General features: G+C 32.4%; 1 protein-coding gene across 7 annotated transcripts; it reads right to left on the bottom strand.

Moving 5' to 3' along the window:
- Positions 1-524: 524 nt before the first annotated feature.
- On the bottom strand, positions 525-19,633 carry LOC134263294 (bone morphogenetic protein 1-like). Of its 7 annotated transcripts, none has more exons than XM_062745627.1 (17): positions 19,503-19,633; positions 19,152-19,319; positions 12,399-12,569; positions 10,724-10,864; positions 10,365-10,507; positions 9,878-9,959; positions 9,494-9,602; positions 9,243-9,346; positions 7,191-7,364; positions 6,898-6,988; positions 6,682-6,818; positions 6,142-6,279; positions 5,060-5,155; positions 3,214-3,453; positions 2,622-2,744; positions 1,163-1,271; positions 525-837 (listed from the first exon to the last, which is right to left on the bottom strand). In XM_062745627.1, the coding sequence occupies exons 1-17, from the start codon at positions 19,564-19,566 to the stop codon at positions 744-746; spliced, it is 2,184 nt and encodes a 727-aa protein (XP_062601611.1). In that variant the 5' UTR covers positions 19,567-19,633; the 3' UTR covers positions 525-743. The 7 variants fall into 7 exon arrangements, with proteins under 7 accessions (XP_062601611.1, XP_062601610.1, XP_062601612.1 ...); XM_062745626.1 differs by lacking the exon at positions 525-837 and adding an exon at positions 2,099-2,359 and having other exon boundaries at positions 1,162-1,271; XM_062745628.1 differs by lacking the exon at positions 525-837 and adding an exon at positions 2,099-2,359 and having other exon boundaries at positions 1,162-1,271; positions 7,191-7,283.
- Positions 19,634-23,266: the final 3,633 nt, after the last annotated feature.

Here is a 23,266-nt window from a genome sequence, read left to right as displayed (position 1 = left end):
AACAATATACAATCAATCAATCAACCCTATTCTTTCTATATTGTAATTTTTATGTAAACTTGAAAGATTGGAAGAAGAGCTAACACGGATTCCTAAAACATACGACGTGAGATCAGATTACATAGAAGATTTAACATCCTTTTTCAAGCGGTCAAGCCTGCTGTGTGGCTCTTGCATGATCGGGCAAATGGGATACTCTGAAGATAATTCAGAATAAAAAAAATGGCTGGAGATATATTCAAACGTAGAGCATGCTGTTGCGGATCAAATCAACTAAACAAATTGTAAAGGTCCCCCTTATCATGTCTGGTCAATCGCTACAGAATCTACATTTATTAAGCGATAGAGGAACAACATGACAGTTTTCTGTTACAATTTTCAATCTAGCAATAATGGCTTAGTAATACCGTTTACCCCAACTCAAGTATGACGTCACGATCTGCAACAGAGCTAAGAGCAAATGAAAGGAAATGTAATTAAGAGAAAATTTCAGTGCTTTGGAATGCAAACAGAATTTATTTCACATAAAGTTAAACAGAAATTTGTGATATTTTAACATTTTTTTAAAAATTGTATCAAAATCGTAAAATAACTTCCTTTTCCATAAAAATAATACTAAATATTTTATATCCTCTCTTTGATATAAGTGTTTTTCTTTTAAAACGGTTCCTAATGTCCTGTTTCCACTACAGGAGAAACATCGGACACATCACTAATGAATCTCTCAGCTTCTAGAATTCATTTCAATACAGTATCTTGATTTTGTATTTAGAATTCTTGTCCTTTTTGGATTTGGGAAATTGATCCTTTCTGTTAAAGTCAGTCCTCCTGTTCGATCTATGGTCATTATTTGAAAATATAAAGGTAAATGTAAAAAAAAAAAAGTTGAGACAATAAAAGTATTCACAATTTTAAAATTTTAATCTTTAAATTAATCCTAGAACTACATGTACAAATGATGGGCAAAAGTAGCTTTATTTGAGAATAGAAATAAAAGTAGAATTTTTGATATTTTGCTTTCTAAATTTTTAATAATGAAATTGGATATCATTTTGAGAAGTTACAGATCTTAAGTCTTTTATATCATCACACTGGATGGTCAAATGAGAGCAACCTGAAGGGCAGTGATTGTAATAAATCAATTAAAAAAATGATTGCATACTTGTGTTCCTTCTTGGAGATCTTTTGATTACATACACAGATAATGGCCATCATTATGATGGTAATGAGGAGAGGTATGCTAACTCCCAGGATGAAATATATCGGTATCTCTGAAAAAAAAGATCAGGGTTAATAAAATGGTAGAACTAGAGGTCTATAATTTAATAATCCTTTTTCACTCTTAAGAATAATGTATAATAAGGCATAATTTTTGTCTTTGGAAGAAAGTATTACAGTTTATGTTATCAGTGATATGACCATGCGACACACGCTACATGTAAAATTACGACGTAATTAACGTGATCCTAATGAATACATGTACATATCTTTGGATATAAGCACTTCCCCAGTTATCACGTAAGTCTGATGTGACAAAATGGTGTCGTAAAAATGAAACAATTTTACCCCCATCTTGTTATTTCTTGGAAAATAGAAGAAAACAATGACTTTAAATGGCGCTTTTATGATATGACTTTATTGAGTTTCACGAATGAGAGGACCATAAGCCAAAATTTAATGCGAGTAACTTTTGTCAGCTGTTCTTCATCAGCAGATCATTTCAACTTACAGGTACCTCTGTAATGTCGTAAAAACTTTGAAATAAAATTACACAGAAAGAGTATTTTTTAAATTCTTACATGTATAACATATTATTCTTTGATAACAGCATTTAGTTTCAGGGAATCTCCTCAAGGAAATGTTATTATGGTAGAGGAAGCAGCAAATGACGTTGTGTAGCTTCACTTGACTTCAAGGTAACACGGTTTTCTTCATCAAGTTTTTATAAACCTTCGTATTACATGTACATTGTACCTTGATGAAAGTGCCTTTTAGATATACCCGATACATAGCTGAAGGTTTTGGTTATATTTTGTTTCAATATTTTTAACTTCAATTATTGTTGTAATTTGTAAAAGCACTTTTGACAGACACTTACAGGTGCACTTTAAGAAATCCCTCCAGCCGAAAAGACATTCACAATAGAAAGAACCTGGAGTATTCACGCAGATTTGAAATAAAACTGTACTGCAGTTGTGAATTCCTTCGCTGCATTCGTCAATATCTTCTGAGCAGTCAAGACCAGACCAACCTGATAAACAACGACATACCCCATCAACAGCGTCACAAGTCGCCGTTTTGTCAGACGCACACGCGCATCGGTCAGAACAGGAGTCCCCGAAGGTAAAATTTGCACAGCCTTTAAAAAAATGAGTTTGAGTTTTAATATTTTAATTGACACAATTGGTGAAATCAAGATTTACGTTATTCCTTGTTTGTACATCTGTAATCTTTTTAATTGTTTGATTGATTTTTAATTCCTTTATAATTTCTCTGCTATGATAGTTGTTTTAGTTTGTCTTTCATAGTGTCAGTAATATTAAGTCAAATCCTGACACAATGTAAGTATAATTTGTTCATATCTGCAGCTCACCTTTCTTTTATTCATGAAGTATTTTTACCTGTACATGTTAATCCATTGCCTTTGAATCCGCTCAAAAAGCTACAGTTGAAACTTCCGTCTGTATCGATACAAAGCGCGTTTTCTGAGCAATCGTCAATGTGTTCAAAGCATTCATCGATATCTGTATAAGATAGGAAACGTACATGCATGTATCAATTTTTGGATATATTTTTTTATCACATTCTTTCATGCAGTAAGATAAGCTTCACCAAACCAAATGAGCTTCGAAAAGGTGAATTAAAAGTACCAAGAAATATAAGAATAAATTTATGTTATTGCATATCTGGTAACAATAGCAGAAGTTGAGTTCTTGTCTGCCAAAATACCAATTTAAAGTTGAAAGGGGAAAGTAATAACCCATAGATATCTATGTTAAGGCAATAAGAAAAATCGCACTTCAAGCAGAACGGTGTCAAGTAAGTACGAAGTCGTGTTGAACAGAAGAAAAATCATAAACTTCACGATAATTTGTTTGATACAGATTTTTATATTGAGCGATATCATGTATATTTTGGGGACCACAACCAATCCCCCGTATATAGAACGATAAAAAAACTTTAAATGTATAGAGTTAAAAAATGGGCACTGACTGTAGCACCCCATTTTCGTTGTTGCGTTTAGGCGGTATCCTTCGCTACACAAACATTGGAAAGCTCCTGGAAAATTGTAACATTGGTCACAGTCATGATCAGCAGATGCACATTCGTCTATATCCTGGCAATCTCTCTCGTTAATAAGTTTGTAACCATTCATACAGCTGCATATATAACTTCCTTGAGTATTTTCACATTTATGATGACAAATTGCAGGCTCCTCACACTCGTCTATATCTGCAGAAAAAAGATCAGTATGTTAAACCTTAAGATCCTGATGTACATAGTATCAAACAAATTGAAAGCAAATAAAATATCAAAGTAACCCTTCTAGGTGAATATATATGCGTTGACATATAGGACCGATATTGGTTTCAGTCTTTAGAAAAAGCTTATATCGATATCCGTTCCAGCCGGTGACCTAAGGGCACATGCGTGTAGTTTCTTGTTTCTTATGTTTCGCTTTAGTTCTAACAACTGTGTGTTCATATAACCTAGCCTCGGTATTAGATATATCCTTTAATTTGTATGAGGGACATTACTCGGTGCCTGGGTGATGGCAACGGGACACAAAACCTTAATTGATATTGCCACATTCTTTTCTAATCTGTAAACCTTCATCCTGCAATTTTAACGCCACACAGCGCCACTGCACATTTTATCCCCATGAAAGAACTGCATCTACTCTCCATAGCGCAGTATCTCTTCCACGGGCCAATAATACTATAACCCAGAGATGTTCTTAAAAGACAAACGCAGCAATTTTTGCTCAATTTTTTGGTGACATCTGCAGTATCGAGAACACAAAGTGGATGATTAGTGCTCTCGAACAAATTTGGCTGACTCTGAGGTTAACTTCCATGTGGTTGCGTTTAGTTCAAAAGAATTTATGATTACATTTCCATAAATGTCTTTATCAACAGTAAACATGCATGTAAAGAGGAAAATAAAAATAAAATGTAAAAGCCTGTAAAAAAAAAAACCCAAATAAATTCGGTTCATACAGGTGAAAATTTTGAAAAAAATAAAAAGTGTGTCCAGAGATGGATTCGAACCAAGACACTAAATATTTAGTAGTAAAAGTCTGCGGCTTATCCTCCTCTGCTATACTCAATATAAAGTCATTTGTCATAAATATTAGCCAGTGTGATAGAAATAGGTTTTCGCATTTTTAAAGATTTTTTTTTTGAATTTCGACCCCATCGCAGAAGTGCCCATAAAAAAAATCTTGTCTTAAACTATTCCTCGGATTCTATAAAAAAAAAAAAGAAAGAAAGAAAGTCATAATTTAATCTAGTTGCAGGTCAACCCTGAAGGGCTTCCAAGCCAAGATTCACGCAAAATGGGAGCTTTAACAGACAAAATGCTCTTTAGGCCAACTTCGGAGGTTAATTTTAAGTTGTAAATAATCAATTTTCGGTTCAAAATGCAATTTTGAAAAAATTAGAAAATTATACGGTAGAAAACAACTAAAGAACATTAATTTTTAAATGTGACCTTTTCCAGAAAATTGTTCTCTTCTTTAGCTCATTTTTTTAAATTTACGAATACATACACAACTTTTATAGAAATTAAAGAATTAAACATTGGAAAACAGCAAGTTGTTAAAAGGAAAGAAACAGAAGAAAGTTGGTTGCTCGGATGTATATTTAAGAATTTTCTCAGAGAAATGCACATGTAACGCACTTTAAGCAGCAAAGCTTTTACCAAAATGGTATTTGAACAAGTATGTCGATTACAATACAAGAAATAACTCGTTTTGACCGATGCAAAACACCTCGAAAGATAAAAACATTTAAAAGAAATGCATATATACATTTATAAATTCACGAGTGCTACTGACCTGTCTCGCAATAACCGCCTTTATAACCACGTGGACAAAGACATGTAGAATTTGAGCAGGTACCTCCATGCTGACAGTAGCAAGATTTCACTATGTCTTCATACAATCAAAGTGATTCAAAAACAAGAGTTAAATCGAATTTACACTTTAAATAATCATCAAAATTGAAATCAGCATTTAAAATGTATTTAAAAAAGAGGTCAATCATATTACTCAAGCAGGTTTCTCCACATTTGAAAATTTAACCTTGGAGGAAGCTGCGCGAAGGCGAAATGTGACTGAAAACAATCATGAATGTGTGTTACAAGAAGACTTCTTAACCTTCATTAATGAATGTTTTTTTTTTCTTCAATTTTTACACTTAACCACTGCAACACAAAACGTTGAAATAGCCAACACTTTTCTAAGCTAAAAGAATAATAATTTAATTTTAGTTGTAACACGTTATTTGATTGGGTAAAAGATTTTATCTATTTTGTATAATATAACTTGCCTAATAAGTTACGTCAAAAACGTTTGGCGTTACCTTTATAATTTCCGGAGGAAAAATTGTATCATTGTCTACACAGAAACTTAATTGTAAGGAATGAAGCTGATCTCAACTTACTTGCGGTAGTTTACGCTTTTTTATAAACCATTTTGTGGTTTATAAAGCGTATACTGCCCCAAGTTATGTTATAACGTATAACATAAGTTGCAATAAGCTTCATTCCTTAACTAGTTAAATTGAAGTAAAAAGAAATATTATCTTACTTCACAAACGCACTTTAATTTGCCCAAAACTATTATAATCTTTTGAAGGAATTTAAAGAAAAAAAATTGATACTGTACAGTAACCATGGCAATATTACTAGTATTCAGAAACTAATGCTTTTAAGAATTGTTATAGCCTGTTGTATGAAATGTTTTGTTTAAATATGACTAAATCTGACGAATGGGTAGTATTTTATTTTAAGTTAACACACAAAAGAATATTTGAACCAGAGTCCCTTTTTTCTAAACGTTTAATTTTTCTAGATATTGCATTTTTCACCGAGTTTACCCTTACTCAAGTTAAATTGCCTCTTTAGCTAGCAACCAACCTTCAAAGTAAAAAGCCAAAACAAAACCACTGCCAGCATATCCAAAATCGCTTACAAACCGCACCTCTGTCGTTGTATTATTTAAAATAATTCTGTCGGACGTCCGTAAAATGTATTTATCCCATTCTTCACAAAAATCTGAATCATAAATATTTCAAAGTAGATATAGTATGAAAGAGTAAACTTTAATATGTAATATTTTGTACACTTCTTTTTACCAGATAATAACTAAATTCTATTTTTCCTGTATAATAAGTAGTTTTTTTCTAACCATTCTGTTTTCTACATTGTATTTACAATAATTGAATTGCATTTCATAAAATCCAGGATCAACAGAATATATTATACCATCGTGTTACATCTTTCGACATAAAAATCATTTTGTGTTAGGCTGATATGATTTTAAAAAAAACCCTGTAAATTCAATATTAAATTTAGAAATGATAAAACAATATTAAACACAAAAGGTTTTACTCGTAGATAAAATCATTTGATAGCTATGTTTAGCAAATATTTATATAAATTTATACATAAACTAACTTTCTAGACCATTTATCTTTACGTAATCAGCGCATCCATCATAGCCTTCTTCTATATTCTGAGACCGGAACTCAAAAACCAATCGAATGTTATCCTTCTTTAGAGCAGACTCCACTGACCAAGAGCATTGTAAATTACTATAAGTAAAACAAAACAGAAAATCTGATCACTCTTTGCCCTCGTCCCCTTTGTATAATTTGATATACGAGAACATACCTTGGATATGCAGACGGAAATCCCGGAGATATGATGTATTGGGGTGTTGATTCCGCCAGTAGAGTTTTATTGCTAGAGTCACAGGTATTAACTTGATGGAAACAAAATATAACTAATAAAAAGCCAAAGAAGACATTCGACAGAAATCCCTTTTTAATCTATAGACTATTTTTCGACACATCAAAAAGATGTCAAGTTTACATAATTCATAAATATTTTTTTTTTCAAAAATGATAACTACAGTGTATCTTTAAAAGTAAAGTTTATTTATGATACAAATGAGAAGCTCCTACTTCTATTTTTTTCAACAGCCATGAAACGAAACTGAAAGCCACCTTCCGTATAGGGCGAATACGTCATGAATTTCAACAGAACTTCCGAGGATCCTGTTTGTATAAATTCACGACAATATCCATTTGAATTTGGACATCTGACACATTCATTTCTTTTTGTTAAATCTTTTGAATCTGTTGAAGGAAATGACAGTATAAAGAAATCTCCAGCTTATTCAAATTATTTGTTTAAAAACGTTTTATTGTTCCTACCAAGAGGAGTGAAATCGTAGGTCAAACGTAAAAAAAAAAACCAGAATCCCTCTGGACCATTAATTAATCAAACTTAAATCTGCTCTTCGTATCTGAAGATGTATATAGGATAATTAATTCTTGAATCTCCATTAAATGATTATTAAGTGGTGTTAAGAAAGTTCGTTCCATGATGAAATATTTTCAAAAATTTCAAAGTAGTGCTTAACTAACGAGATGAATTTTCAAGTCTGACAAAATCAATAGAGTGTGCTTTAAATCTAGAGCAATTCATTTCTAGCAGGAATTATAAGGTTTTTCTTCTATATGAAAATAAAAATAACACCTTTAAAGCACCCGAATGACATGCTTGTCATTTTGAGTGAATATATAGGATAATTTACTTTTTTTCTTCATAGCTTATTTTGCATCAGACAAGCTGATGGGCATACTAGGTATGAAAATATAAATCCCTTTTCAAAAGAATAAGTTTGCCATTTTGAATTTTTTCACTGAATTGATAATTTTTTTCATAGTATTTGAAAAGGATGTTTAGACCTACTTGTATGTGATATATACAGGTCACAAATATTCATCATCCCTGATTTTTCTGCACAGACATCATTTGTTTTAATACCTAATATAAATTTTGAACAAATAAAACGTTTCCATATCTGTACTTTGAACTATTATTATAGCCCTACATCAAATCTGGGGAGCACTTTATTTTTTATGAAACATTTTTTTTCCTTTTTTAAGTATCATACTTATCACTGAGTCAAATGCTGACTGACGTTTTTCCTTCGTATTGTTAGTCAATTATTTACACATTTAATTGACGACGGATTTCCCCGTTATTTCCCAAACATGACAAGGAGCACACGGCGGGTGTGACCGGTCGGCAGAAGATGCTCACTCCTCCATTTGCACCTCATCTCCCTCTCTGATGTTTTCGAGGTCCGCGTTTGTTCTGCTCTTATTTTGAGGTATTTTGATCTTGAATACTGTTCGTTATCTCCATATTTCATTTTCGTTATAGTCCTGTGAATTGTGATGTCTTTAAAACATTGATATGTATTTCCTCAGGATGCTTGTCTGATTTAGACTTGCTTTTATTGAGATTTAAAGTATTGTAAACGGTGTTTTCGAATATATTCCCATTCAAAACTTTGAATTCCTTTTGTATTGGCCAATTATAACCCTCAAATAACCTCAGAAATTGATATGACTACTCTTGGCCTAATTTTTTTCTGATTTTTAATGATTTTGTCTGCTTTTTGCTTCATGTCGGGCTTTTATCTATTTTAGTTTTTCTACCCCTTTTGCCGTTCACGGAGGTTCAGTCAGGTAAAGGGCTCGCTGCGTAATTGGCAGGAAGTGAGTTCGAATCTCGGCTTTATTAACCCAGTCGATAAAATTAAATTGGAAGCAACTATTCATCCAATGTGCTCGGCATTTTAAAGTGAAAGCTGCATGTCCTTCGGATGAGAACTTAAAAACCGAGGTCCCGTGTAACGACAAGTGTTGGCACGATAAGGATCCCTCACATTGAAAATATTATAATCTATTTTGTGAGCCTCTAAAGAAGAAAAGGAAAAATATTTTTCACCCTCTAGTAGTAAACTCGATGCTTTATTCATAAATCGTTATATTTCATAAACGGTAAGATCTCTTGTACATGTAGATTTCAAATTCAAATGTCCTATATGATTAAACATTTTTTGGACTCAATCAAACAGAAGAAAACAATATATACTATCATTAGTGGCTTTTCTAAATACACATATATATGCACCTTACAAATGTAGTATAATACCTTACCGTAATATAGATGGACAGATGCCTCAGATTCGCAAGCCCATTGAGGATAAACAACTATTTCATATCCTTCAATTGCATTGATGTTCCAAGTGCACTTTAAATTACTGAAACATTCTTTCATTACTGATTATTCTAGTCACATAGCAGAATAAACATAAGCTTACAATTTAGGATTCAAATTACACGCACCCTTTCTTAAATCGTTTTGACTGTATAATTATACATATTCTGAATTTCAAAATAATCCTCACGCTTCATATCCTTTTTTCAATGGATAATTCTTAGGAAAAGCAACAGTTTCTCCCATGTAAGGCTGGAGCATAATTTGTTGACCATCTTTACACGCAGAAATTGTTGATACTGCATAAGATAACATCATATGTGCCACAGTTAAAAAAAATCATATCCTCTTAAATTGAAATTTGACAAATAAAGTGTTTGAAAGTGTTGGAAAAATTTATTGTTACATGTAACATTTTGACTCTTCACTTTCTTTTTCTTGTATATCAATACTATTTAGAAACAAAAATACTTTCATTTCGTGATATGATTCTCGTACTATAATTTAAACTGTTATTGAAAAAATCTTAAATGAAATATTTCATATTTAAACAATCTTGTTTTTTACTAGTTACCTCTAGTACAATTAGTGATAGAGACGTCATCAATTGCTATATTTCCTTGGTGGTCTTCACCTCGAGTACCGGTAATTACAATCTACAAAAAATAAATACCGTAATTTATATGATCTGTTGAAGAAAACATTTATTCAATTGACGAGCACGACAATTCTTTAGACGATCTTCTCAAATAATTGGTTATGTCTTCAATTCTGATAACTTTTAAATCAGTTGCTTATTACATGTATTAATTTGCTGAATACAAATATTTTTATTTTATTTATTTTATAAATACGAAATTCATTTTAGGAAGGTATTTTATATGGCATATCCATTCTTTAAAGAAATCAGCCATTAAAGTATTGGAATTTTCAATTCATTATACCCAAAATATAAATAAAAAAAACTCTCAATTTAAAAAAAGTTATAACTTTTAAAGAATGTTGCATAGATAACTTATTGACTTGTTAGAAATGTTGTAAAATTAGAAAGAGGGTTTTACCTGGAAGAAGGATGCCCTTTCCCCGATTTCGAACGATCCTTTTTGCCAGTTGGTCCCTTGGTTACCAGAAATATTCCACAGAGAGTGAAAATTCGGAAAATCTGCGTCAGTATCTTTTATTCCAATGTGCAATGAACGTAAATCTAAATAAAGTAATTAAAGGAGTACCTGAATTTTAGATTTAAGACTGACAGTGTTATAAATTTTTAAACAAAGAGCAAGACGGGCAAATCTAAAAGTAAATTAAAAATTCATTTTTATCCGTTGTCTACCAACAATAATCAAACATATTGTAATAAGATAGAAAACATTTTCATAAAATTTACTAAAAACAGCTAATATATCAATAATATGTTTACTTCCTTCTCCATCTCGTCCATGCATGTGATACCAGAATTCAAAACAGAGTCCAGCTTCTACTGGACTGTAATATGGTGAAAAGAGAGTAGTGTAATCTCCTGGCTCTCTGGGAATGGATGCCTCCATTAAAAAATAGTGACCTGAAAGTCCACAATTTTGTACGCTTTAAAACTGAATTTAATATGGAAAAAATGGTTTTTATTAGTTTGAAGTCTAAATGATTGAAAAAAAAACTTGTTAAAATATGTGTAAATTTTATCAAGTGTCTTATGTATAAGGAATACTATTTATGCCACGAAAGTAGAATATTTTTCAAGTTAAGGAATGTTTTCATTTATATGTATTCGAAAAGTGATAAAAATCTATTAATTTTATTACGATGACGAAAAGTTGTTAAATAAGTGACGACGTTTAGGTGAAAGATGCTATTAAAATATATAAGTCGTAATATTATAGAGAAAATATTAACTTCAAATATGTGTCCAAGTACCTTTAAAATAGCCAACCCTGTACCAAATATGCGATAAAATTAAATAGGTACATTCTCTGAATAAAATTGAAATAATACAAGTGACACTTAACTTGCAATTGTATTCTCTGTCTTACTTTTGTAAATAATATCAGGGGTTAAAGTTTTTTCGGGCAAACAGATAAACAGGCAAACAAAATAATTGGAGAGACAGGACAGAAACTAAATCCTCCCAAAACTTCGATTGCTGGGGCGTGAAAACATATCAAGGAAATTTTTCTCAAAGTTTATGTAAACTTTCTTTGAGTCTTACTACAATATTCATTACAACAAAGGGACACAATACAATCGATATATTGCTGATCGGAAACTTTTCCGATGCATGCAATATCATTTCCTTTCATTAAGACATTGTAAGATCAATTTTTTTACACAACTGTTTCTGAATTGTTCCAGTAACACTATTTTAACAATATTGTCAATCAGAAACTCAAGCATCTTTTTTATGTCAACTTTAGAGTACTTGTGTGTTCAATCAGAATGTTTTTTATAACAAAATAATTTTGCAAATGACCAATGATAAGGTAATTAGATCGACGAGTTTTATTTTTATTGAAAAGACAGGTTTCAATGATATCAAAAAGCCTGGACTTTAATTTATCATGGAGAATGGTTGTGTATAAAGTGGAAAAGTCGTAATTTTTGCGCTTAAAAAGCGGGTGGGTATATAGTAATCGGGATGTCTGTCCGTCTGTACTTTACGCTTTCGGGTACATATCTCTTATCCGCAACTTCTGTTTTACCACTGAATGAAATTTCAAGAGAATTTCAGAATCTTTAATATATACATACTTTTTGATCAGACACATATAATTGTGGGTTTTTCAGAGCAAAACATTGACACTGCCATTTTTTTTTCTATAATATTGAAGTGTACCCATCTCTTATCCGCAACTCCTTCGAAACCACTGAAGAAACTAAAGGTACTTTCACAGATTCTTTATCAAATAATGCCATTGTGCACCACTCATTTTACTTTATTATCTGACACCTATTTTGGGTCTCCAAGAGCAAAGCAGGGACTTTGTCATTATAATCATTTGGGGCGGGGTATCATTTAGTGGGCTCGTTGCTCACAGTACCTTTAGTGTTTTTAATTTTAAGTAAACCTTCAGTCAATATTAACAAAAAACTATATGTCACACCTGTATTTGTGTTTGGGTACGTGTGATCTGAGTTTGGTCCGGTTCTATTAGAAAGCATTAGCTGAACTGCATTAGTTCGTATCCAGTCAAAGTTTGTTGTGTCCGATTTATCTTGTACCCAACTGCATAAATCAGCTTTCTCAAAATTACATGATTTCTTTGGTTCTTCATCTACAAAGTAAATCATAACAAGGGTGTACTTGATGTAATAACTGAGATACGGAAGCGTATTAGGTCCAAGCAAGTTTTTTTTAAGTTTGCTATTCTAATTAACTTGAAACGTGGCTTTATATTCTTAAAAGTAGAAAATTCCAATTTTTATCCTTGAATTTTTATCTTATATTTGGAATAAGCTAAGGAATTACAACTTAAATGTTGGAAGAATAAGAGATTAAAAAAGGAATACAAACTGGTAAAGTCCAGATTTAAAATAGAACTACAAATTTCAAAATTTGAATTTTCAACCTTTAAGTTATTTTTTTTTAATTTTTATACAATTGGATATTTCCATTTTTTAAAGTTAGAAAAACCCATCTTGATTACTTATAATGAACAGCATTATATTGACAAACAAATTTTAAAACTAAACAGGCCGATTAGAAACTTTAATTGTTAAAATCAAAGTTGGTTTTTAAGATAGAAAAGTTGAAATCATCAACTTAAAAGTTACCATTACCATCTTTACAAATATCAGGTGACGTTGATGCGCCTAATATGTACTGAGAAACTCATTGAACCAATACTTTGCGCATGCGTGAGAAGATAAAGGACGTTTTTCTACTGCATGCGCAAAATTTAACTAATTTTGGACCTATACCAGATTTTGTGCAGGAATTTTGTGAAATTTTGTGCGTTCTGTAGCATTGCTATTCAAAGTCCGGGATGAATTAAATGTCCGAGTCAGAAAAGCGTCGTCGTCAGTCATCCGATGGGCAGACACCAAAACCTCAGGCAAAGAAAGTGGCGAGTTCGACTGGGAATCCAGAAAACTCGGAATTAGATTTGACGGACCGGATGATTATCATTAGGAGGGCTATCGACAATTTACAGAAAGGTCAGTTACAGTTACAAAAGTCTTTGGATAGTAAATTGGATAAATTCCGAAATGAGTCTTTATCAAGTATTGACGAGAAACTCAATGCTATAAAAAGCGATATTGACCTTGAACTTGGCAGTCAACAAAAACAAATAGATGTCCTGTCAGAGTCTATCGACTCTATTCTGGGGCGACTAGATAAAGTTGAGAAAATAGAACGACCGGTCTTAGAACATAATTCAATCCATGGCCAATTGCCTGTGCAGGTATTACATCAAGCACAGATCCGCTAAATGACCCGGAAGTTACAATTATTGCGACCAATGTTGTACAAGAGGCAAATGAAAATGTTTTGGAAATCGCCAATGATCTGGTAAGATGTCTTCATGATTAAGTGAATGTAGTAGCAGCGGCTCGTTTAAAAAGTAGAAAATTTGGAAGGCCAGGAATAATTTAGATAAGTTTTTTTCAAATCTGGAAGAGAAAAAACACATTCTGCGGGAAAAACGGACACTCAGATTGATGGAAAAATACAAAAAGGTTTATCTTCGAGATAGCAAATTACATACCGAGAAAATCTTGGAATTAAATGCCCGCACGTTGTTAAACGAACTCCCAAATGGAAGACAGTACTGAATTACTGCTAGTGGTCGCATTGTCAAGAAAACGCAGACGGAAGAGAATGCACCGCATCACGTGCAGTACGACCTGGTGGATGAAGACTGAATTAGAAGCGGCCCGATCTATTGAACGTACAATTAAATTTAGTCACATCAGTGTAGGTGGGTGGACGGTTAACAACCATGATTTGAGAGTGCCCTTTATTGAACATATAAATGGGGACATAATAAGCATTAATGAAACTCATCTCAAAGATAATGAGAAATTGGACTTGAGTGATCAGAGATATGAATGTTTGGATACAATAGAAATTCTAAGCATATGAATCGTGCACCAAAACATTTGGCGGAGTAGGAATTTTGGTAAGGAAACAATATTACAGCATTTTGTGGTCCGTGTTAATGACAAGTCATGTGAAGGTATCATAGGGTTGGAATTTAAAAACAAGGAATCCGACATTCGTTTTGCTGTGTACTCGTGTTACCTTCCCCCGGAGAATGCTAATTAAGGACATGATGCAGAAAAGTTTTTCCGCATATTTTGGCGCAGATTTATCTGAATTATGACATGGATGCCATATTTGTTCTCGGAGATTTAAATTCACGAACTGGACATTCCAAAGATTTTAGTTGTGAATTCGACAATATCCACGACAGATGTGTAATTGATAATGTTTGCAACAAACATGGAGACTCATTCATGGAATGATAGTAAATGTTGTGTTTTAAATGGACGATTTGGAGAAAAATCAAACCGATTCACTTCCATCTCAACCAGAGGGAAAGCGATCGTCGATTATGCATGCATGCATACCTCATGATGTTTTACCACATTGTTCGGAATTCCAAATAGTGTCATGCGGGAGTATCATAGAAGAAAAAGGCATACAACCCGCTCTAGGAACTAAATGTAATTGTCCAGATCATGCATTTTTGGTATTTGACTATCAGTACAGGTTCGAAGCAAAGGATATACGTAAACAAATGCATCCTACGGATAAACTTCCTGAGAACAATTTGAGTGATAAGTCACGGAAACATTTTCAATTAAAAAGCACCCCCCTGACTTTATGTGTTCAGACCTCGTGAAAGCTTCCTTACTAGAATTGATTAGAAATATTGAACTTTGCAGAGAAACACAGAAGGAAATTGATGATATCTATTCAAAATTTTGTGAAATAACAGTCAAAGAAATGGAGAAGAAAATACAGCACAAAGACTAAAGACTGCTCAAAACGAACTCGGAAAAAAATTGCGACAAACTGAACCTTATTGGAATGAAGAACTTACTAGTTTATGGAAAGATATGCACAATAAAGAAAAGAATTTTCTGAAGGAAAAAGATCATAACCGGAAACGAAAAGCTAAGGTGGACTTTTCTTCATCACGAAAAGGATTTGACAAACAGTTACGGTAAATGGGAGAAAGATATTTCAAATCTATACGCTCAAAGTGGTTCGAATTTTGATAATTCGTTTTATAACACTGCGTTACAACATAAGCAAATGCTAGAAGATATTATGATTGACCTTCTCTATGTACCAAACATGTATTTAAACGAAAATATTTCACGTGAGGAAGTCGCACAGGTTGTTTTGCATTCCAAGGACGGGGAAGCTGTGGGAATAGATCTACTCTATAATGAAGTCATGAAAAACAATGATATCATTTCGGTGTTACACAAATTATTTCAATTGTGCTTTGAAATCGGTAAAGTTCCTTCTATATGGAGATTATACACCCTATTCCAAAAAGTTCACAGCAGATCAACGAATCCCTCTGAACTTTCGTGGGATAAGTTTGCCCCCAGTAGTAGCCAAATTCTAGAGTTCTATTTTAAACAATAAACTACAAACACATCTGGAAGATAATTCCATTTTAGTTGACGAGCAAAATGGTTACCGTAAAGAAAGATCATGTGTTTGTATTGAACAGTATAATTCAGAACCGAAAGTCAACATTCGCAACGTTTATAGATTTCCAAAGAGCATTTGATCTGGTGGACAGACAACTATTACAAAATAAGCTTATGCTCAATGGAATTGATGGTGATATATATAATGCCATTTATAGCCTTTACCTATTGACTGAATCTTGTGTGCGTTTGAATAATTTTCATACAAGTTGGTTCACTAGTCAAAACGGGGTTCGCCGGGTAGATACTTTATCACCTACACTGTTCTTAATTTTTATTAACAACTTAACGGTGAATATCAAGGAAACAAATATAGGAATAACAATTATTGATGAGAAAATTTCTTTACATTTGTACGCCGATGATATCGTATTATTAACAATAAACGAGGATGATATGCAAGTTTTACTGGACCTATTTTATAATTGGTGCATAAAGTGGCGGTTACCTGTAATTGTTAATAACGAAAAGTCAAATGTTGTGCATTTTCGTAAAGGGCGTCAACCTCGCACTAAGTTTGAATTCAGGATAGGAAGTGAGAAATTACAGATCGTTCTTTAATATAAATATCTTGGAATTATTTTTCATGAGAAGCAGTCCTCTTTATATGTTGCAGCAGAAACTCTAGCGATGGCCGGAGGCAGGGCACCGGGTGGAGTGATTTTGAGAATACACTCTTATGAGGATCTTAGATTCAGAACATACGAAAACCTTTATAATTCTTGTGTAGTGCCAGTTCTTGAATATTGTTCGGGAGTATGGGATTATAATGTTTTTCACAAAACTGATATGGTGCAAAATCGTGCGATTCGTTATTTTCTGGGGCTTCACCGATTTACCCCTTTATTTACCCTTAACAGCGAAGATGGGTGAATACCCTTTACACAGCGACGTTGGCTGAATATATTTCGCCTTTGGAACCAAATTCCTCACTTGGAAGATGATAGATTAACAAAAAAGTTTTCATTTGGGATTATAATATGCAGGTTGTGTGGTGTTCACAGGTCAAAAATATTTTTGACAGTCTCAACAGTAGCAGTCTTTTTCAAAACTAACAAAGAGTAGATACGGAATATATGTACCAAAAACTTCGTCAATATGCTGAAAATGAATGGAAAGTGAAAATACAATCATCACCAAAAATAAGGACATATATTTCGTTCAAAGTCAATTGTGAAATCGAACCGTATGGTGCATCTAATATTTCAAAAAAGAACGGCCAACCTTGGCACAGTTCAGATGTTGAGTGCTTCCCTTACGCATTGAAACTGGTCGATAGAAAAATGAACCCCTAAGTGAAAGAAAGTGTGTTTTCTGTTCTAGTTCCTCTTTTGAAGATGAAAAACATTTCTTATTAGTCTGTCAATTGTATAATAATGTTAGGAAAAAATATTTTGATAGTGTGTACAAGGAGCACCCAAATAGTCATGATGATGATCTCTCTCTCTCTCTCTCTCTCTCTCTCTCTCTCAGAGTATGATGCCAAACATATTTAATCATATATAGTCTTAGTGTTGTGGTTGAATGTGGACGTTGATGTTTTATTAAAATGGAATACATTTCCCATTGGTCTTCTAGTGTAGACTTGTATTAGAGACCATTTCAAGAAAAGTTATTTTATTAATTATGGAATCAAATGAGAAAAAAAATGACATTAAGTATTTTTTTAAAGGTCCCTTTTTGCTAACATGGGTCTACTGCGATTTATGTATATTGCCATAAAAGCTACGGTAGACATGGATTGATCAACAGATGACAGATGATCTTTTACGTTTCCAAAAGATAGTTAATTCAGTACATTTCACTCACATAAATCTCTTTTGATAACGCGATTCTTCGTAACCTAACAACGGGCGAAATTGATTACGTTTAATTAATGTGTTTAATAGGTAACACTGCACTCATCACTGAGGTTGAATCAAAAAGTCGGATCAGTTACATTCAGAAAAAAACAAAGTGTTTAAATTAATCCTATTTCACCAAATTTGGAAAAATATGGAAGAAGTTTAAGATATATGCTGTATTACAAATTAACTATTGACTTTTTGTGCGCCTGGATCGATAGATCCGGGGCGAATATTATTTTTGTCCTGTCTGTCTGTCTTTCTGTCTGTTTGTCTGCAAACTTAAACCTTTGCCATAACTTTTGAACCATGAAAGATAGAGACTTCATATTTGGTATGCTTACTTCATTAGTAAAGCTCTTTTAAGTGACACCAAGGTCAGTGACCTTGCCTGTGACCTATATGCTAAAAAAGCTTTTTTCTGCAACCTTCAACCTTCGCCGTAACTTTTGAACCATGAAAGATAGAGACTTCATAATTGGTATGCATACTCCACTAATGAAGCTCTATCAAAGGATTCCAATATCAATGACCTTGAGACCTTGACTGTGACCTATATGCTAAAAAATAGCTCTTTTGTCCTCAGACTTTAACCTTCGCTTTAACTTTTGAACCATGAAAGATGAAGAATTCATATTTAGTATGAATACTTCACTCATTAAGCTCTTTCAAATGACACCAAGATCATTGACCATGTGACCTTGACTGTTACCTATATGCTAAAAATATCTTTTTTGAACCTAGACCATAACTTTTGAACCATGAAAGATAGGGACTTCATATTACGTATGCAGACTCCACTAATGAAGTTCTTTCAAATGTTACCAAGGTCAGTGACCTTGTGACCTTGACCTATATGCTAAAAATAGCTTTTTTCGAACTTTGTGCCGCTGGGCGCATTGTAATTTCACAAACACATCTTGTTTTCAATATATACTAATTTTTTTTAAAGTAGAACCGTCTTTGCATTATTTGATTTACCATTGAAAGATTATATACGGAAAACATATGCGGTATTTGTTTGTGCGCTGATCGTTGTAGAGTGCAACTTCCTGAAATGACCTCACTTTAAGTTCTACAATTGAAATATATGCATTGTGATACTTCACCACTCCTCCTAGATTTATATCATGTTAAAAAGTACTATTTACAACAAATTTAAAGCCAGATTTGCAGGGAAAATCCATGTCTGCCTTTCCTGTTTGTAATAATTAAAAGGGTTTTATTTTCTTTAAATTTTGGTCATTTCTGTTTTACCATAACCTTTCATGTAAAAAAAAAATTAAGTGAAGTTGCGAAATAAATAAGGTTTGAAATTTCTGTTGAAAACTATCATACCAATGCACACAGGCGTTGGAAAAATCCATTCTCCATTTCTACAGTATGACACTTCTGTCCCATGAAGTTTGAATCTTTTCTTACAGAAAAACCTGACAAGACGACCTCTGCTTCTAATACGAGCATAACCATTATTAATTGTTGGCATGGTGCAATTATTTTTCTTATCTGTGTAACAAAAATAATGAGTCGGTAAGAATATTTCAAATCCATGTGCTATCGTACTGTACATATTATTCAATGTATATAAGAAATAAAAACGAATTATTTTTCAAATTAAATGACATTAATTGAGAGAAAAATTTTAGACACATCTTCGAAAATACAAAGACAAGTATAGTATAAACAAACCTTCTCCTCTAATGTCGGTTACAAGACAAATGGTCTGCAAAATTCCAACGAAAGTGAGTTTCATATTTGTACTGCAGATTAAAACTTCAGTGAAAGTTTACAGAGCAAGTGATAGTAAAAAGCCTAAAGAATTCTTTAAGTAGTTAGTAGGTTCTGATGTTACATGTAAGTACATAGACTCGGATTACACCAGGAACAGAACCATCGACTTTAAAGTTATGTTGATAAGACTAAATTTTAAGTTTTACTTAAAGGTGCATGGACACAGATTTATAGTTAATATTTTCTGTATAACATTACGACATGTATATTTTTATAGCATTTCAAGCAAAAATAAATTAAATATTTTTAATGTTTCTCATAAATACATAACAAGATTGCCACTTTTCCTAAGTATTAAGGTAGGATTCTTCTCATATTTCTAATATTTAAAAATTAATGAAATTTTCACAGAATCAAGAAGACAATATCAGTAAGTGATAGTATCAGTGAAATTAAATTTGACCGTTTTATATTAGAGGCAAGGTCAGGTCAAGGTCATTATCTTTTTCCTTGACATTAAGAATAAAAAATAACTGCTGCCAATCATGTGATACCTACTCCTATTTCAAAAGTTTAATGATTGTTCTTTTTGCATAAAAACATATTACTACATTGGGTCTATAGCATGATATTACCAAATTTACAAAAATAATTTAACTTAACTGTATATTGGCTAATCCGAATTTTCTCTATTTCTTAATTTTTTAAGGATATATTAGTTATTTTCATATGCTTCCTATATTTAACTTTTTCTTATTTTCACATATAAAAAAGTAGTCTTTTAAATGTGCAAAATGATACAAAAACAAAAAGTTTTGATCGTGTACTAAGAGAGAAAAAATAGATTTTATGGATTTTTGGCTCAAATCTGCACTTTGGTAGGAAGCGTTTAAAAGCTAATAAAGTTCTAGTTTGTTTGAAAAATCATATTTATTTGATATATTTTGAAAGCTTAGTCCCTCATTATTAATCTAACTTAATTTGAAAATTTCTCCAAGTCTTCGATTATGTAAAAATTATACCTATATTCATTGTTCTATTATAATTTTGAGAGGCAAAAGAGAAGATATTTTCATACGCCACCATTCCGCCAAAAATATAGTCCCTGCTAGTTTTCAAACGCAGTTTATCATTTCTATTTAAAGTTGTACAATTGTGATGAGGAAAGAAAAATACATGTATGGTCTTTTAAATTCCTTACACCTCAATATATAAGACATATAAGCAATTATACCCTGAATGTTTCATCTAGTCAGAAACCAGAGAAGAATCCTACCTTAAGAACAAAGTTAAAATTTGTGAAAGTGCAAGGATGTGTCAATCAAACCCGCCAAAAAATTGAAGTTTTAATAACTTTTGAATGGAATAAGATTTTTAAGATATTTTTGTGTGAAATGCTATTAAAATATATAAGTCGTAATATTATACAGAAAATATTAACTTCAAGTCTGTGTCCATGCACCTTTAAGTTTAATTATTCTCTACTTTTACTTTGAACAAAGTGATGATCAAAATTTGATTTTCATTAATAAATCATTAAGTTTTTGGAATTCCGGAATTTATTTTTCCTAGTTTGCTGCTAATTTAATAAAACATATGGAGATAGCGAACAGTATTCAAGATCAAAAGTCTATAAAACAATACAAAACAGGAGCAGAACAAACACGGACCTCCAAAACATCAAAGGTGAGATCAGGTGCCATGGAAGAAGAAGCCTCCCCTGCCGACCGGTCACACTCGCCGCGTGCTCCTTGTCATGATCGGAAAATAACGGAAAAATCCGTCATAAATTCAGTGTATAAATGAATGACTAACAATTAGTATGAAAAATGTGAGTCAGGATTGGACTCAAAGATAAATTGTATTTGCTGACAAGGTCATTGTATCGACCACAGAATATTGCAAACTGATGACTTCAAAAGAGACTGCTGATATTCTTGTTTCATCAACTTGTTTGTCAATAATTAATCTCGATTTAGAAATTGATCATATGTAGCGCATACTCTTGCTTATCGAATTAACTGAGATATATCCGTATGTAGGTGATGAAGGTATATTGCTGCATATTAAGTAAGGGAAGGTGACGATAGAATAGTTAAAGTCACACGTTTATCATATACATGTAGCTTGGTTGTTAGATTACCATTAACGTCTTTTTCAAGTAAAACATCCAGTATGAAACAAATGTGTCAGACTCTGTGAGGGATGTCAAAGATGGGATTTAAATGCTTCGAAGGGTATCACAGCTATGATCACATATACGATGGAGATTGTTCCTTTATATTGGAATAAATCTTCTGAATGCTTCTAGTTCATGTTTTCTGCCCACTTGTCATTGAAAATATGTACTGTTAAAACGATTTCTGAGATTGATCATTTTGTTGTCTTCATCTTATAAATATAATAAAAACATAATTATATTCTATGTAAAAAAAAAATTAAAAATAAATCGTAGTAGCATTTAAATCCCTTTCAATCCGGAACGTTTGATTTCAATTTGTCTGATTTGTACAAAGATTTTTGATACTTTTAAAGTAATAAATTTTATTACCTATCTAAGAATGTGACTTTGTGTATTTGAGATACATACAGTAAATCAATTTTGCAAGAAATAATTTTTCAATTCACAATGAAAAATAAAAATCATCCCCGATATGACAATATTAAATAAGAGGCTCACTTAGTAGCATGTAATAACTTTCGAACAATTCAATTGATTCTTGTATTAAAGGGGCTCTCTATGACGTCACAGCATGGTGTACTTCCGTTGAAAAGCCATTTTGGTCCCAAATGATCTGATTTAAATTCATTTAATACCGATAAATTATCGAGTATAACACAAGATGCGATATTTTGGAAGAAGCAGCCTTATTCAAGATAACTGCATGTATGTACTTTGTTTGTTTTATTTATTGCCCAGGAGCAGAAACGATTTTCAAAGAAATAATGCATTTTCACTATATAATATATATAACCCGTCCCTTGCACTAGAACTCCTGATCCTGGGGCCATGAAATTTGCAATTTTGGTAAAGGATTCAACGCTGATTACAATCATGCAAATTGTTTGACTGTTTGATGTCCATGAGTAAAGAAGATTTTAAAAGATTGCATTATTTTCAGTAGATTTTTAGTAGACTTGGCCCCACCCCTCAAACCCCAGGGGGCAGGGACCATGGAATTCACAAGTTTTGTTTCCCTTTACCCATAAATGCTTTATGGAAAAAATGGTTGAAATTGGTTGAGCGGTTGCAGTGAGGTATCTGAAAATTTTCAAATGTTAATGCACGACAACGGTGGACGACGATGGACGAAAAGGGATAGCAATAGGTTACTTGATTTTACTGAGGTGACCTTGAAAGGAGTCAACTTTAATTTCAGATTATCATGATCGAACATCAAAATCAGAAGAGATAAACTTTCCTAAAACAGAGTATAAGGTTTACAAACTTAAGTCATGTATGTTGAGTAAAGGTTTCTTTGGAACAGACACCATATTTCTATATATTAAAAGTAGTTTGACTTCTGATTTTTGACCTTGAAATTTATAATCTGTAGGAAAAATTTATTCCTCTACAATAGTCATTTAATTCCAGTGAAATAGTGCAATTAATTAAGAAACTATAATATGATTTCTATTAAGCAAAACAAATTGTTTAGTCATATCATTTCTTTTACTTGAAGTAAATGAACTCTCTGAGGTAACTCTGTTTCTATTCAATT

This window comes from Saccostrea cucullata, unplaced genomic scaffold (assembly GCF_032062105.1).
Source record: "Saccostrea cucullata isolate Sc308-1 unplaced genomic scaffold, CSIRO_AGI_Scuc_v1 ctg867, whole genome shotgun sequence".
Classification (NCBI taxonomy): Eukaryota; Metazoa; Mollusca; class Bivalvia; order Ostreida; family Ostreidae; genus Saccostrea; species Saccostrea cuccullata.
This window is presented reverse-complemented; position numbering and strand designations above follow the sequence as displayed.

What these genes read in the sequence shown, in the direction of transcription:
- LOC134263294 (XM_062745626.1), bottom strand. Translation starts at nt 19,566, where the DNA reads ATGAAACTCACTTTCGTTGGAATTTTGCAGACCATTTGTCTTGTAACC. An exon ending in TGGACGAGATGGAGAAGGAA is followed by an intron (nt 10,508 to 10,723) that starts GTAAACATATTA and finishes TACTTTATTTAG; the next exon opens with ATTTACGTTCATTGCACATT. An exon ending in AGGCGGTTATTGCGAGACAG is followed by an intron (nt 3,454 to 5,059) that starts GTCAGTAGCACT and finishes TTTTTTCTGCAG; the next exon opens with ATATAGACGAGTGTGAGGAG.